The sequence below is a fragment of the Tenrec ecaudatus genome, chromosome 2, assembly GCF_050624435.1.
Source record: "Tenrec ecaudatus isolate mTenEca1 chromosome 2, mTenEca1.hap1, whole genome shotgun sequence".
NCBI classification, from domain to species: Eukaryota; Metazoa; Chordata; class Mammalia; order Afrosoricida; family Tenrecidae; genus Tenrec; species Tenrec ecaudatus.
In genome coordinates this window covers 160,385,830-160,401,442 of record NC_134531.1, presented here as the reverse complement: position 1 = coordinate 160,401,442, position 15,613 = coordinate 160,385,830, and the positions used below count along the sequence as shown (strand labels likewise).

The 15,613-nt window shown below is 48.6% G+C and overlaps 1 protein-coding gene across 1 annotated transcript in view; it reads left to right on the top strand.

Moving 5' to 3' along the window:
* The window catches only part of FAT2 (FAT atypical cadherin 2), a 67,806-nt gene that overhangs the window by 25,374 nt on the left and 26,819 nt on the right, over positions 1-15,613 (top strand). The window contains exons 9-12 of the mRNA XM_075543162.1: positions 227-4,285; positions 7,076-7,272; positions 11,129-11,282; positions 13,323-13,556. Of these exons, the coding sequence (XP_075399277.1) occupies positions 227-4,285; positions 7,076-7,272; positions 11,129-11,282; positions 13,323-13,556 (4,644 nt within the window). The remainder of the gene's footprint in view (positions 1-226; positions 4,286-7,075; positions 7,273-11,128; positions 11,283-13,322; positions 13,557-15,613) is intronic.

Here is a 15,613-nt window from a genome sequence, read left to right as displayed (position 1 = left end):
CTATGCGGTAGTTCTAGGCTGAAACTCACGGGGCCATCGTGAGTTCAGTTTAGGGGGGTGGGTTGGTGGGTTTGTTTGTTTGTTCACTTTTGATAGTCACTAGGCCATGCTAACCCTGAGTGCCCCGGGAATGTGGCCCTGGCGCGGCCCAGGTTTGTGGGATAAGCTCTTTACTCATCGAGAAAGCTGGCGGCTGTGATGAAGTTGGTCTTGTCTTCTGTTTCAGGCAACAGCAAGGGCTTCTTCAGCATCAATACCCTGCTAGGCCTCATCACGGTGGCCCAGAAACTGGGTCAGGCACATCATGGCCGGCACACTCTGACCGTGAAGGCGGAAGATCAAGGCTCCCCGCAGCGACATGACCTAGCGACAGTGGTCATTCACGTCTACCCCTCAGACAGCAGCGCCCCCGTCTTTTCAAAGCCTGAGTACTTTGTAGAGATCCCTGAATTAATCCCTGTCGGCTCTCCCATCCTCCTCGTCTCAGCCACAAGCTCCTCAGAAGTTACCTACGAGTTAAGAGAGGGAAACAAGGATGGCGTCTTTTCTATGAACTCATATTCTGGCCTCATCTCTACCCAGAAGAACTTGGACCATGAGAAAATCTCATCTTACCAGCTGAAAATCCGAGGCAGCAATCTGGCGGGCGCATCGACTGATGTCCAGGTGCTTGTGTACATAATTGATGAAAATGACAACGCGCCCATGTTCTCGAAGCCAGCATTCATGGGCCAAATTAGTGAAGCGGCCCCCTTGCACAGCATGGTCCTGGATGAAAGCAACAACCCCTTTGTGATTCACGCTACTGACCGGGACGAGGAAGCCAATTCCTTATTGGTTTACCAGATTTTGGATCCGGAAGCCTTGAAGTGTTTCAAAATTGATCCCAGTATGGGAACGCTGACCATTATATCGGAGATGGATTACGAGAGCTGGCCCTCTTTCCAATTCAGTGTCTTTGTCCACGACCAAGGAAACCCCCTCTTATTTGCACCCAGGCCTGTCCAGGTCACCATCAACGTGAGAGATGTGAATGACTCTCCTCCCGTGTTCTTAGATCCGGTATATGAGGTAGCAGTTGCTCAGCCCACCCATCGGGGCATGGAGCTCCTCACGGTACGGGCCAGTGACGATGACTCAGAGATCACTTATGGCATTAAAACTGGCAATGCTGATGAAGCTGTCACCATCCATCCCACCACTGGCCTCATATCGGTGCTGCAACCTGCGGTCCTGGTTGTCTCTCGAGAGCTCACCCTCAGGGCTTCCGATGGGCTGTATGAAGCCACTGCACTGCTAAAAATCACGGTGACTCCAGCTCTCAACACAAGCCTCCGGTTTGACCAAGCTGTCTACAAGGCAGCCGTGCTGGAGAACTTGCAGAACAAGACAGCACTGGTGATGCTTGGTGTCCAGGGAAATCACTTGAATGATACCCTTTCCTACTTCCTCTTGAACGGCACAGATAAGTTTTGTATGGTCAGGTCCGCAGGGGTGCTGCAGACCAGAGGTGTGGCCTTGGACCGGGAGCAGCAGGCTATGCATGCGGTGGCTGTGGAAGTGAGGGACAATCGGACGCCTCCGCGAGTGGCCCAGGCTGTCGTCCGGGTTTCTGTCGAGGATGTCAATGACAATCCCCCCCAGTTTCAGCATCTGCCCTACCACACGGTCCTCCAAGATGGCATGGAGCCAGGGGATGTCCTCTTTCAGGTATCTGCCACTGACCAGGACTTGGGGGTAAATGGGGCTGTCACGTTTGCATTTGCCGAAGATTACGCATATTTCCGAATTGACCCCTACCTTGGGGACATATCACTCAAGAAGCCCTTTGATTATCAAGCTTTAAATAAGTATCGCCTCAAAGTCATTGCTCAGGACAGAGGAAGTCCGTCCCTCCAGACGGAGGAGGAAGTTCTTGTCACCGCGAGAAATAAATCTAACCCTCTGTTTCAGAGACCCTACTACAAAGTCAGGGTTCCTGAAAATATTACCCTCTACACCCCAATCCTCCATACCCAGGCCCGGAGCCCGGAGGGGCTCCGGCTCATCTACAACATTGTAGAGGAAGAGCCCTTGACGCTGTTCACCACAGACTTCAAGACCGGTGTCCTCACAGTGACAGGGCCATTGGACTTTGAGTCTAAGACCAAGCACGTCTTCACAGTCAGAGCCACAGACACAGCTCTAGGGTCATTTTCTGAAGCCACAGTGGAAGTCCTGGTCGAGGACATCAATGATAACCCTCCCACTTTCTCCCAGTTGGTCTACACCACGTCCGTCTCCGAAGGCTTGCCTGCACAAACTCCTGTAATCCAACTGTTGGCTTCTGACCGGGACTCAGGGCGGAACCGTGATGTCTCCTATCAGATCGTGGAGGATGGCTCAGATGCTTCCCAGTTCTTCCAGATCAATGGGAGTACGGGGGAAATGTCCACAGTTCAAGAACTTGATTATGAAACTCAACAATACTTTCATGTGAAGGTCAGGGCCCTGGATAAAGGAGAACCTCCACTCACCGGTGAAACCCTCGTGGTGGTCAACGTGTCTGACATCAATGACAACCCCCCAGAGTTTGGACAACCCCAGTATGAAGCCAATGTCAGTGAGCAAGCAACCTGTGGACACCTGGTCCTCAAAGTCCAAGCAATTGACCCTGACAGCAGGGACGCCTCTTTCTTGGAGTACTTGATCCTTTCTGGCAATCAGGACCGGCACTTCTCGATCGACAGCTCATCGGGGATCATTTCCATGCTCAACCTTTGCAAAAAGCACCTGGACTCTTCTTACCAATTGAAGGTGGGTGCTTCTGATGGCGTCTTCCGAGCGGCCGTGCCTGTGTACATCAACACCACGAATGCCAACAAGTACAGCCCCGAGTTCCAGCAGCCCCTTTATGAGGCCGAATTAGCAGAAAATGCAAGGGTGGGGACCAAGGTGATAGAGTTGTTAGCCATCGACAAAGATAGTGGTCCCTATGGCACTGTGGATTATACCATCATCAACAAACTAGCCGGCGAGAAGTTCTCCATAAACCCCAATGGCCAGATCACCACTCTGCAGAAACTGGATCGGGAAAACTCAACGGAAAGAGTCATAGCTATTAAGGTCATGGCTCGAGATGGTGGGGGAAAAGTGGCCTTCTGCACTGTGAAGATCATCCTCACAGATGAAAATGACAACCCCCCGCAGTTCAAAGCATCTGAGTACACTGTGTCCGTTCAATCCAATGTCAGTAAGGACTCCCCCGTTATCCAGGTGCTGGCCTATGATGCAGATGAAGGCCGGAATGCGGATGTCACCTATTCAGTGGACTCGATGGAGGACTTGGCTGAAGAGGTCATTGAAGTCAACCCAACCACTGGTGTGATCAGGGTGAAAGAGAGCCTGGTGGGATTGGAAAACCGAGCCTTTGACTTCAAGGTCAAAGCCCAAGATGGGGGCCCCCCTCACTGGGATTCGCTGGTGCCAGTACAGCTCCAGGTGGTTTCTAATGAAGCTCCTTTGCCCAAGTTTTCTGAGCCATTGTATACGTTCTCTGCCCCTGAAGATCTTCCAGAAGGTTCTGATGTTGGACTGGTGAAAGCAGTGGCAGCCCAGGACCCAGTCATCTACAGTCTAGTGCAGGGCACCACACCAGAGAGCAACAAGGATGGTGTCTTCTCCTTGGACCAAAACACAGGTGTCCTAAAGGTGAGCAAGGCCATGGACTATGAGTCCACCAAGTGGTACCAGATTGATGCCATGGCACATTGCTCCCACAAGGACACTGACTTGGTCTCCTTGGTATCCATCAACATCCAAGTGAAGGATGTCAATGACAACAGGCCTATTTTTGAGGCTGATCCATATAAGGCCTTCCTCACTGAGAATATGCCAGTGGGCACCACAGTCATTCAAGTGACTGCCAATGACCATGACACTGGGAGCGATGGCCAGGTGAGCTACAGATTGGCCACGGACCCTGGGAGCAACGCCCATGAGCTTTTTACCATTGACAGCGAGAGTGGCTGGATCACCACACTCCAGGAACTTGACAGTGAGACTCGACAGACCTACCACTTTCATGTGGTGGCCCATGACCACGGTCATCCCCTCCAGCTCTCTTCTCAGGCCCTGATCGAGGTTTCCATCACAGATGAGAATGACAATGCTCCCCGATTCGCTTCTGAAGACTACAGAGGATTTGTGGTTGAGAACAGTGAGCCTGGTGAGCTTGTCGCCACTTTGAAGACTCTGGATGATGATATCTCTGAAGAGAATAGACAAGTCAACTGTTACATCACAGGTAGGAATACCTGTCTTACACTGAAAGCATGGGTTGTGTGGAAAAAGTTCAGTAAGGGGGCCCTCAGTCCTGGAGCTGAGACCGGCGCTGTCACTTATTAACAGTGTGACCTTGGGCAAGTCCTCTAGGACCTCAAGCTCTTCCAGTACCTCAGTTGTCCATCTACAGACAGCATTCTTGTTCTCATTAACCTCTCAAGGATGCTGGGAAATCTAACTGGAGAAATCCCTAATGGCCCCTATTGTTACAGGTGGTGCAAAGAGAAGGTAGATGGTTTAAAGTGATGTCAGTTGAATAGTAGGAACCCTGGTAATGCTTCAGGATGCCCTGGACTGCAACCTACAAGGTTGGTGGCTCAAAACCACCAGCCACTCCTTGGGAGACAAACGAGGTTGTCAGCTCCCAGAAAGACTTACACTCTTGGAAAACATACAAGTGGTTGTTATGGCTCAGTATCAACTCAATGGCAGTGGGTTGGATTTGGATTTAGATGGAATAGATTGTCAGTTAGCTTCCAAGAGGAGGAGGAGAGATCAACAATTGTACAACCCAGGGACATTGGCAGATGACTGGCTTTTAGAGCAGTGTCCTGTTCAGGGAAAATGGTGGAAGTAGGTAATACTTCTCAGTCCATCGCAGGGTCTAAACATTGCTGTGACAGTGCTTCTTTAGATAGGGTTCCAGTCCAATCCTCTCATTTCTGTGATGGGGGAGCCAAGGCTTAGAGGAGTGGGAGCTCGGCCAATGTCACGCCTGAGCTTGCATCAGGGCCAGGACTGAAGAATGACCCACTCCCTTCCCAATGGCTGGACCAGGCAACCATTGGTCGTGAGAGAGTTTCTTCACTTCTCAGCATCTTTTCCTTCCCCTCCTCGGGTGCATGACATTCCATTCTATAGGCACTGCTCCATCACACTGTCTTGGGGAGAGTTCATGAGTCTGAAGTTTCTATGATTCCAAACCCAAACCAAACTCACTGCTATCGAGTCGATTCCAACTCACAGTGACCCTATAGGACAGAGTAGAACTGCCCTCATGGACTTCCGAGATTGTAATTCCTCACAGGAGTAGAGAGCCAAAGACTACAGCCTTGAAAACGCTAAGAGCCAGTTCTACTCAGTTCTACAGGGTCGCTATCAATTGCAATCAGCTCAAAGGCAACTAGTTTGGGTTTTAGAAAGCCATTAAGGCAAATCTACAAATGTGTTTGCCACAATGGATGGATGGATTGTGATAAGAGTGTTATAAGCCCCCGATAAAATGATTTAAAAGAAAAGAACAAAGCCATTAAGGGGTCCCTGAGTGGTGCAGATAACTAAGCACTTTGCTACTAACAGAAAGGCAGGAGGTTCAAGCTTCCCCAGTGGCTCCTCAGAAGAAAGATCTGGCAGTCCATTCCTCAACTTGCGTTCTGGAAGAAAGCGTCACAGCATGGGGCTCAGCAGTGGGCTTGCCCTCTCACCTGGCATGCCTGGGTTTGATCCCTTGCCAGTGCACTTCAAGCAAAACAACCATCCATTTCTCAGTGGTGGGTTGTGGGTTGCTGAACATTATGTGCCAAACAGGGACCCCTCTAAACTAAGTCGGACTAGGAAGAAAGACCTGGCAATCCACTTCCAGAAAATTAGTCTGTGAAAGCCCCTGTGGATCACCGTGGCTCCAGCCATAACCGATGATGGGGATGGTGCAGTTCTATTGGGCATGGGGACACCAAGAGTTGACGCCCAGTCATAACAGCTCAGAAAGTCATTATTGGAGAAATGGTTGTCTCTCCCAGAAATCCTAAGCAGATATTTTTTTCAATCATTTTATTGGGGGCTCATACAGCTCTTATCACAATCCATACATCAACCCATTGTGTTGAGAACATTTGTACATTTGTTGCCCTCATCATTCTCAAAACATTTGCTTTAAGCCCTTGGTATCAGCTCCTCATTTCCCCCCTCCCTTCCTGCACCTGCCCCCACCCATAAACCCTTGATAATTTATAACTTATTATAATTATATCATGTCTCACACTTCCCAACGTCTCCCTTCACCCACTTTTCTGTTGTCCATCCTTTAGGGAGGGTGTTATATGTAGATACTTGTGATCGGTTCCCCATTTGTCCCCCACTTTCCCCTTACCCTCTTGTTATCGCTAATCTCATTATTGGTCCTGAGGGGTTCATCTGTGTTTCCAGTTCCTATCTGTACCAGTGTACATCCTCTGGTCTAGCCAAATCTGTAAGGTAGAATTGGGATCATGATAGTGGGAAGGAGGAAGCATTAAAGAACTAGAGGAAGGCTGTATGTTTCATCGTTGCTACCCTGCACCCTGATTAGCTCATCTCCTCCCCAAGACCCTTCTGTAAGGGGATGTCTAGTTGCCTAGAGATGGGCTTTGAGGCTTTGCTCCACACTCCCCCTCATTCACAATGATATGATTTTTTGTTCTTTGATGCCTGATCCCTGATCCCATCGACACCTCATGATCGCACAGGCTGATGTGCTTCTTCCATGTGGACTTTGTTGCTTCTGAGCTAGATGGCCACGTGTTTATCTTCAAGCCTTTAAGACCCCAGATGCTATATCTTTTGATAACCAGACAGCATCAGCTTTCTTCACCACATTTTTCTTATGCACTTATTTGTTTTCAGCAATTGTGTCTGGAAGGTGAGCATCATGGAATGCCAGTTTAATAGAACAAAGTGTTCTTGCATTGAGGGAGTGCTTGCGTCGAGGCCCAAATGTCCACGAAGCAGATATTCTTGTGGTTTGGCTTCTGAAAGCTCTGTGCTCTCTTTTTAGAGGGAGATCCCTTGGGCCAATTTGGCATCAGCCAAGTTGAGGGTGAGTGGAGGATTTTCTCAAGGAAGACCCTGGACCGCGAGCTCATGCCCAAGTATCTTCTCAGCATCACAGCCTCTGATGGCAAGTTCCAGGCATCAGTACCTGTGGAGATCTTTGTGCTGGACATCAATGATAACAGCCCCCAGTGCTCACAGGTGAGAACCCAACATTCTGTGTGTGGGAGTGGATGCAAGCTGGGGGAGGGGGGAAGATCTAGAGGAGGGAGAATGACTCAGAGGGTCACTTCTGAGGCAGGACATCCTTGACCGCACCTACCCTTACTGCCCAGCTCCCCTCAGACTCGTGTGGGGAGCAAGGGTCATAGTAGGTGATTGCCAGGGTAACCAGCCCCAAACAAATCGTCACAGGCCCGGCAGACGCAATCGTACAGCAATAATATGTAAAGATTACAGTAAAGTCATAGAGAATAAGAGAGATAGAACAGAAAGTAAAATAAAGGAGTCTGACACATTTCCTGGTAGCACGCTCACCCTCTGGACGGCCATGACCTCAACAGCCAGGTCCGCACACAGCTGGGGCAGAGAGGGCAGAAGAGAGAGAGCAATTTCTTTCTAACCAAGGCTTATATAGCTTTTGGAGGCATGTAAGCCCCCGGCTTACAGTTAAAAACATATGTCACAGGATGGGGTTGTACTATAGGTAATACAGTAATGGGAGAGGGATGATCTAGGGGTGTACATGCTACAGGAAGGGGAGGGATTAAGGGGTACACATGTGACAAGATGGGCGGATCCTAGATTCATGATGACGGCCTAACCTGGATTGTCCTTGAGCTGGAGACTTGATTTATTCTGAGTCCTTCCAGGAAAGCACTCCACTGTCCTAACAGTAGGGAGTGAGCCCCGCCTATGGCGGGACAGACAATAGGGTCTGCTTGCTCTGGATGGCTGATACCTTCAGGGGGATAACTTGACAGTCATTTACCATAAGCTGCAAGCAGTGTCCTAGGTCTGGCATATATTTGGGGGAGAGAAGCTGGGGGAAAGTCTTTTTATATTCCACAGGTGATTCCTTCATCCCCACCAGGATGTCACCCAGCTCTTCAGGACCACTAGTGTACATCTCCTGTCCCACAGTCCCTACCAGGGTCCAAACCCAGATGACGCATGCACTGCCGTTAAGTCAACTCTGACTCACAGCGAGCCTGCAGAGCAGGGTAGCAATGCTATTGTGGGATTCCCAGACTATAACTCTTAGAAGAGGACAAAGCCTCATCCTTCCCCGAGAACGCCTGGTGTTTCAAACTGCTGATCTTTGGGTTAGCAACCCACTAGGCCATCCGCGCCCGTGCCCCTCCTTTGTAACCAAGCCCTAGGTATCTGTGAAGCATATCCAGAAGTAAAGCAAGTTCTGCATTCTCCAAACACATGCTGCCAAACGCAATGAGAAACCCCGCCACCACTGCTCCACTGGTTGGCATGGCCCAACGTCCTGAGGCCTGCCCCGAGATGGCCCTCTGCCCACCTCCACACGTCTGCAAGAGAAATGCAATACAGATTGTAGACGGACAACTTCAGAGCAGGGCCATGCACACGAAAGCACAGGGGGCAGCTCCCTCTGGTACAGGGCCCTGTCCTGCAGACCTTGTGTGAGTCAGGGCCAAACTGAGGACCATGCTCTGGATCACATGGCGTGTGTGTGCGTGCGTGCGTGTGTGTGTGTGTGTGTGTGTGTGTGTGTGTGTGAATTATCTTCTCAGAGGACATCATTATTATATAACTGTGCTTAATTGTTTTTCTTTTTGGATAGCCAATAATCTTAATTTGGGGAGATTTACGGATGACCCGAAAGTATTACTATTTTAACATCAAAACTGGCATATTTCAAATTTGGATAAAATGTAGTCATTCTGCATAGGTATACTGCTGTTAGGTACCTGCAAGTCCATTCTGACTCCTAGTGACCAACTCAGTGTTTTGCTCAACAGTACAAAACACTACCCAGTCCTCATAATCATTCCTGTGCCGGAATCCATTGTTGCAGCCACTGTGTACATGCATATATGTGTATGTGTGTGTGTTTAGTTCCATGCCATTGAGTAGGCTTCGACTCACAGCCACGCACCATATGCACCATAGAATGAAACACTGCCTGGTCCTGTGCCATCCTCACAATCGTGTGTATGCCTGAGCCCATTGACGGAGGCACTGTGTCAATCCCGTGAGGCCCTGCCCCTCCACTTTTCCAAACATGATGTCCTTCTCCAGGGACCGATCCCTCTTGATAATATGTGCAAGGTATGTAAGATGAAGTCTTGCCATCCTTGCCTCTAAGGAGCTCTCTGGTCTTACTTCTTCCAACACAGATGAGTTTGTCCTTTCAGCAGTCCATGGTACTTTCAATATTCTTCCCCAGCACCACAGTTCAAATGCAGCGATTCTTCTTTGCCTTCCTTATTCAGTGTCCAACTTTCACATACATGTGATGCAGTGGAGCATACCATGGCTTGGGTCAGATGCATCTTGGTCCTCAAAGTAACATCCTTGCTCTTCAGTACTCTAAAGAGGTCTCATGTAGCAGATTTACATATGTAAATGTACATTTATACATACACATATATACCTGCATAGAGTATCATTTGCAACCTACATGATTACACCAGATACCTATAAAATCATACATGTACACAGAAGCATGTATCTATATAGCCACAGCTTCCATTCATGTGTATATCCACTCACACATGAAAATTGCATTTATAATACACACCCATCCACAAACATCATTACACACATTTTCTGTATATATACCTCATAGGACAATAAATTTACACATAATTTACAAACATACTTACTTCTACATATTTACACATAGATATTCATGTGTACATGATGAGGAGGCTTTAACAATTGATAGGGGGAAATTCCATTAGCTTTTCTTTTTTTTAATTCATTTTATTGGGGGCTCATACAACCCTTATCACAATCCATACATACATCAATTGTGTAAAGCACATTTGTACTTTCATTGCCCTCATCATTCTCAATACATTTGCTCTCCACTTAAGCCCCTGGCATCAGCTCCTCATTTTTCCCCTTCCATTATCTTTTCATTCCATTTTTTCCATGAACTTTCTGAAATGCCCCCACCCCACACACACATGCACACTTTGGAATGTGTATATATATATATACACACACATATATATCCCATCTCTCTCTCTCTCTCTCTCTCTCTTTCTTTTTGGTCTAAGAACAGTTATTAGGATATATAGAAAATTAGTTGCAGGATCCAACATTTTGGGTGGCCTCAAAACAGCCCTTGAGGAGAGAACAGCGCCCATGTCCTTTTCCTCGTTCCCTTAGACCGTCCTTACAGCCAGCCTACATCCTCCCAGGCCTGGGCAGCAGCCCTGTGCTGGGAGAGGCTGGGGTGGGGTGGCCACCAGCTAAGGTAGAGCCAGCAGGGGCACGAAGCATCCACCCAGAGCATGGACAGGGATCTGTGCTCACTCGCCCCCTCTAGTGGTTGAGACTGGGATGCTTGGAAGCTAAGGCCAGCAGCAAAGAAAAACTGGGTTACTTGGCCTCCCTATGACACCTCCCCAGTCATCCCATAATGTTTCCTGCAGCGGAGAGGAGCCTGTGCAGGAGGCAGGTGGTGGTGGCTCTGGGGTTTAGTCTGACTCAGACAGCCAACGGTCTGAGTTGAGGTGTGGATAGGGAGGTGAGCACACAGGTCCCCCACCCCCAGCCTGGTGGGAGGACGGCCTTGACCTGCCTCCTTTGGGAATGCCCATCCCACCCACCTCCTGCAGAAGCTGAAAAGGCCGCTGAGGGGTCCCCCAGCCCTGGGTGTGTGCTTCCTGGAGGGTGCAGCCGCCCTCTCTGTCAGTCTATTCTGACGACGTCTCATCAGCCTTCCCCATATTTGGTTTCCTAGTTCCTGGCATATTATATCTTATTCTCCTTCTCTGTATTTCCTCACTTCCCACCTCTCTCTGCTTCTGGCTGCCCTCTGGGTCACTGGCCCTCTCCTGACCGTCTCCAGCCTCTCTATGCCGGCAAGGTCAGCGAAGACGGGGCTCCAAGGCTCTTCGTGCTGAAAGTTTCTGCAACAGACTTGGACACCGACACCAACGCTCAGATCACGTACTCTCTCCACGGTCCGGGGTCTGAGGACTTCAAGCTGGACCCACACACAGGTGCGTTTCCGAAGCTGCAGGATGAAGCCAAGAACGTATTCACTGAGTGTTAAGTGCCCAGCACCCTGATAGACTCTCCAGAGCAGGGGGTCTCAGATCCGTCCATCCACTCAGCAAACACGTACCGAGGACGTGCTCTGTGTGAGGCCTAGTCCGAGGTGCTGAAACTCAAAGCAACCCAAAGCCACTGCCACCCAGTCTACACCTTGTAGCAACCCGACAGGACAAAGCAGACCCGCCCTTGGGGGTTTCTGAGCTTGTAGCTCTGTATGGGAGCAGAGAGCTTCATCCTTCTCTTTGAGAACAGCTGATGGGCTCAAGCTGTTGACCTTGTGGCTAGCAGCCCAATGTCTAGCCCTCAACGCCACCAGGATGCCCTAGGAAGGGCTAAAGACATGAGCAGTCAACATAAGACAAGACTTCACGCTTCGTAATCTAGTGAGGAAGGCAGCTAATGGATGACTGGTTGAAATATGTTGAGTTCAGGTGAAATGCTGGGTGCTTACGGGGGTGTTCAATAGGTGGACTTGATTTAGGTTGGGAGGAGGTAGGTATAAATTCTCTGAGGAAATTCTGTTTTATGTGTTATTTGAGAATTTGTCTATGGGTAGGGAAGTAGTGGAGTCACAGGGAAGGACATTTAAGCAGAAAAGTAAATTTATACAAGAATCTTGTGTCAGAAACAGCATGGTGCTTCTGAGAGCCTGGTACAAAAGGGGTGAGAGGAGCGGGCAAAGGGCGAGGCCCTAGGGCCCCTCCAGGCCCAGCTCCACCTTTAGAGTATGGGGGGTTTAGGCAGGTGAGTGTCGGGTCAGGGACTGCTCCCTCCCTGCTTTCCAGGTGACTGTGCCTTCACGGGAGAAGACTTCACAGGCTTCTGTGAGGTGTGTGGGCGATGAAGAAGTGGAGGCTTAACCCAGGCCTGGCACTTGATAAGAACTCAATACAGAGTTTCAGTCATTATCATCATGATTAGTTTGGGCACTGTGTCCCCAGGAGACCAATATCTTAGGGAAGCTGGGCTGTGAGATCCTGGTTGGGAGGGCCAAATGGGGCCTGCTTTTGGTGGGAGAGCATGGGGTCCTTAACTTGCTGCCATAGGGGAAGACATGGGCCTGTGGAGCACAGAAGGCCCAGGTCACAGAGGGCCAGCTGCTAACACTTGGCCTGGACCCAGTAGTTCAAAGGATGCCTGGAGATTCCTGAGTAGGGAGGTAGGAATGGTATCCCAGGACTCTGTCTGAGTGGACAGCAGGCAGCACTGTCCTTCCTGCCTTCAGCATGGGCATGCTCAGCGATGACCCAGGCATCTTACCTACCTCTCTCTGCTGCTGTTTGTTCAGCTGCAGGATGAATTGGTGGGGGTTAAAACACACACACACACACACAGTGGTCTTTCTGATTATGGAAATAATGCATGCTCATTGTACAAAACTGCAAGCCCTGTGTTTGACTAATGGTTTTCAAATTATGCAGAACCTGGCAAGTCTTCATGACACCTCCTCCCTCACCAGCAAAAAGAAGCGCTGTGGATATATATTCCCTCAGCCTGGTCCTCTGTGCAGCTCCGCACTCTGCACTCTCACAAACAGAGTGCTCACTTATGATTTGCACTTTTTTACTTAGCAATGTCTCAGAGATTCTAGTAAGACAGTATGTAAAACTCTATCACAATTCTTGTTTGTGGACTCAGTATTTTGCAGTATATGGCTAACACAATATGTGTAACCAGTCCCTTTGATTAAAAAATGCTGCAGAGGCTGACGTGTGGCAGATATGTTGACCCTTGGGTGAATTCTTCCACCTTCTTGGATACATTCCTAGAAGCAAAAGCATGGGTCAAAGGGTAACATTTTTAGTGTTGTTAAAAATTACCCAATTGCCCTTGTGCCTCTGTCATTTGTTGGTGGCAATTTAGATTGGAGATCCTGGTGGTGGGATTTTGGGGGCGAATTGGGGTTCAGAAAGGTCTGGGGGATAGAGGCACATACTGAGGTATGTCCCCAAAGAAAGCTCACCTGCTCTTGTTTTTCCTTTAAGGGGAGCTGACCACAATCACAGCCTTGGACCGAGAGAGAAAGGATGTGTACAACCTTGTTGCCAAGGCGACAGACGGAGGAGGCCGGTCGTGCCAGGCAGACGTGGCGGTCCGAGTGGAGGATGTGAATGACAATGCCCCCCGGTTCTTCCCCAGCCATTGCTCTGTGGCTGTCTTCGACAACACCACAGTTAAGACTCCCGTGGCTGTGGTATTTGCCCGGGATCCTGACCAAGGTAGGTGGGAGATGGGATGGGGGGTCACTTCTGCTCTGCCATTAGTTCCTGGGCTCCTTGTGGGTGATGGCTTTGCTCTCTGCGTTGCTCTCCGAGTCTATGGAAAAGTGGGAAATGTGCGTCCACAAGCTCAAGATATAACCACCTTGTGAGGGAGGTATAGGGCATTTCATCCTCACTGTTTGTCCCGGCACCCAGACCCGGGAGTGCGTCAATCCTGCCACTCAACCTCGGGCATTTTGCATAGAAACGTTTTCACCCAAAACATACCAATTACAGCGATTTCAACACAATTTTCCAGAAGAACTTTGACACACACTTCCTACAGTCTAGTGAACTCCTGAATGGGTTATCTATATAGTGAACTTGAATCATCCCCAATATGCTTCAGAGCAGTGGTTCTCAACCTGTGGGTCGCGACCCCTTTGGGGGTGGAACAACTCTTTCACAGGGGCCGCCTGATTCGTAACAGTAGCCAAACGACAGGTATGAAGTAGCAACAAAAATGACTTTGTGGTTGGGGCGTCACCACAACATGAGGAATTGTATGAAAGGGTCACAGCAGGAGGAAGGTGGAGAACCACTGCTCCAGAGTAACATTCCTGATGCTATTCTCATTGGGGTTCATTTTTTTCTTTTCAAATTTACAAGGTGAATTGGAGGCATCCACATCATCTCTATCATATTATATAAATTCTCGCTTCTGCCATCCTGAAGTGCAGTGGGGTGTGTGTGCGCGTATGTGTAGATTATGTGTATTCATAGACCATACAAGTCACAAGCTAGCATTTCATTAGTATAGCTGGTTTTCCTGGATTAAATTTCGTCATTCAAGAAGGGTAAGAAAAACCTTTGAGATCAAAGTTTCCAGCCAGTATAGATGGATAATGATAACAATATAATAAAAGTGGGAACAAAACTTTCCTTAGTTTGACACCTGCAAGGGGAATTGGAGACTCTCTAGTGGACGAGAGTGTTAGCCTGACTTTGAAGGAGGTGGGGAATTGTGGGATGCTGAGGTTCTAGAAAGGCAAATAGTGCAAACGCAGGAAACCCAGGTGTGTATGTGTGTGTGTGTGTGTGTGTTTTATGTGTATGTATAACTGTGTGGAGATTGTGTTTGTGTATGCGTGGAGTTTATGTGTGTATGTATAAGTGTGTGGAGATTGTGTTTGTGTATGCGTGGAGTTTATGTGTGTATATGTGAATGTGTGAGTGTAAACTGCATTTATATATGTGTGTGGAGATTTTGTGTGTGTGTGTGTGTGTCTGAATGTGTGTGGAGATTGTGCCTGTGTGGTGAGGTGTAAGAAGGATTATCCAGGTGTGAATGTGTGGATATTGTTGTTACGAGCTGTTAAGTCAGTTCTTACTCATAATGATCCTATTTACGACAGAACAAAGCCTTGCCCACTCCTATGCCACTCTCACAATCGCTGTTTGAGTCCAATGTGATAGTCACTCTCTCAGTCTGTCTCCTTGACAATCCTCCTCCTTGATACGGACCTTCTTTTTCACCAAGCATGGTGTCATTTTCCAGGAATTGGTCCCTCCTGGTAATACGTTCCAAGTACAGGAGATGGAGTTTGTCATCCCCTCCTCTACAGAGTGTTCTGCCTGTAGTTCTTCCAGGACAGGTTTGTTTATTATCCTGCAGTTCATGGTACTTGCATGGGTCTTCACACAGTTCATGTTAATACTTTTCTTTATCTTCTCCAGCTGCCTTTGAAATTTTCCATTTGACTCTTTGACTTCATCATTTCTTCCATTTGCTTTAGCTATTCTAGGATCAAAAGGAAGCTTCAGAATCTTGTCTGATAGCCACTTTGATCTTTTTCTTTCCTGCCTTTTAAATGGTCTTTTGCTTTCTTCATATATGATGTTATTGACGTCATCACATCTTTTGTCACTAGTGTTCAATCCATCAAATATACTCTTGAGATGGTCTTGAAATTAGGTGGGGTAGACTCAAGGTTGTATTTTGGCTCTTGAGGAGCCAAGTTCAACTTGAACTTACATATGATCAATTGATGGTCTGCTCCACAGTGGGCCCCTGG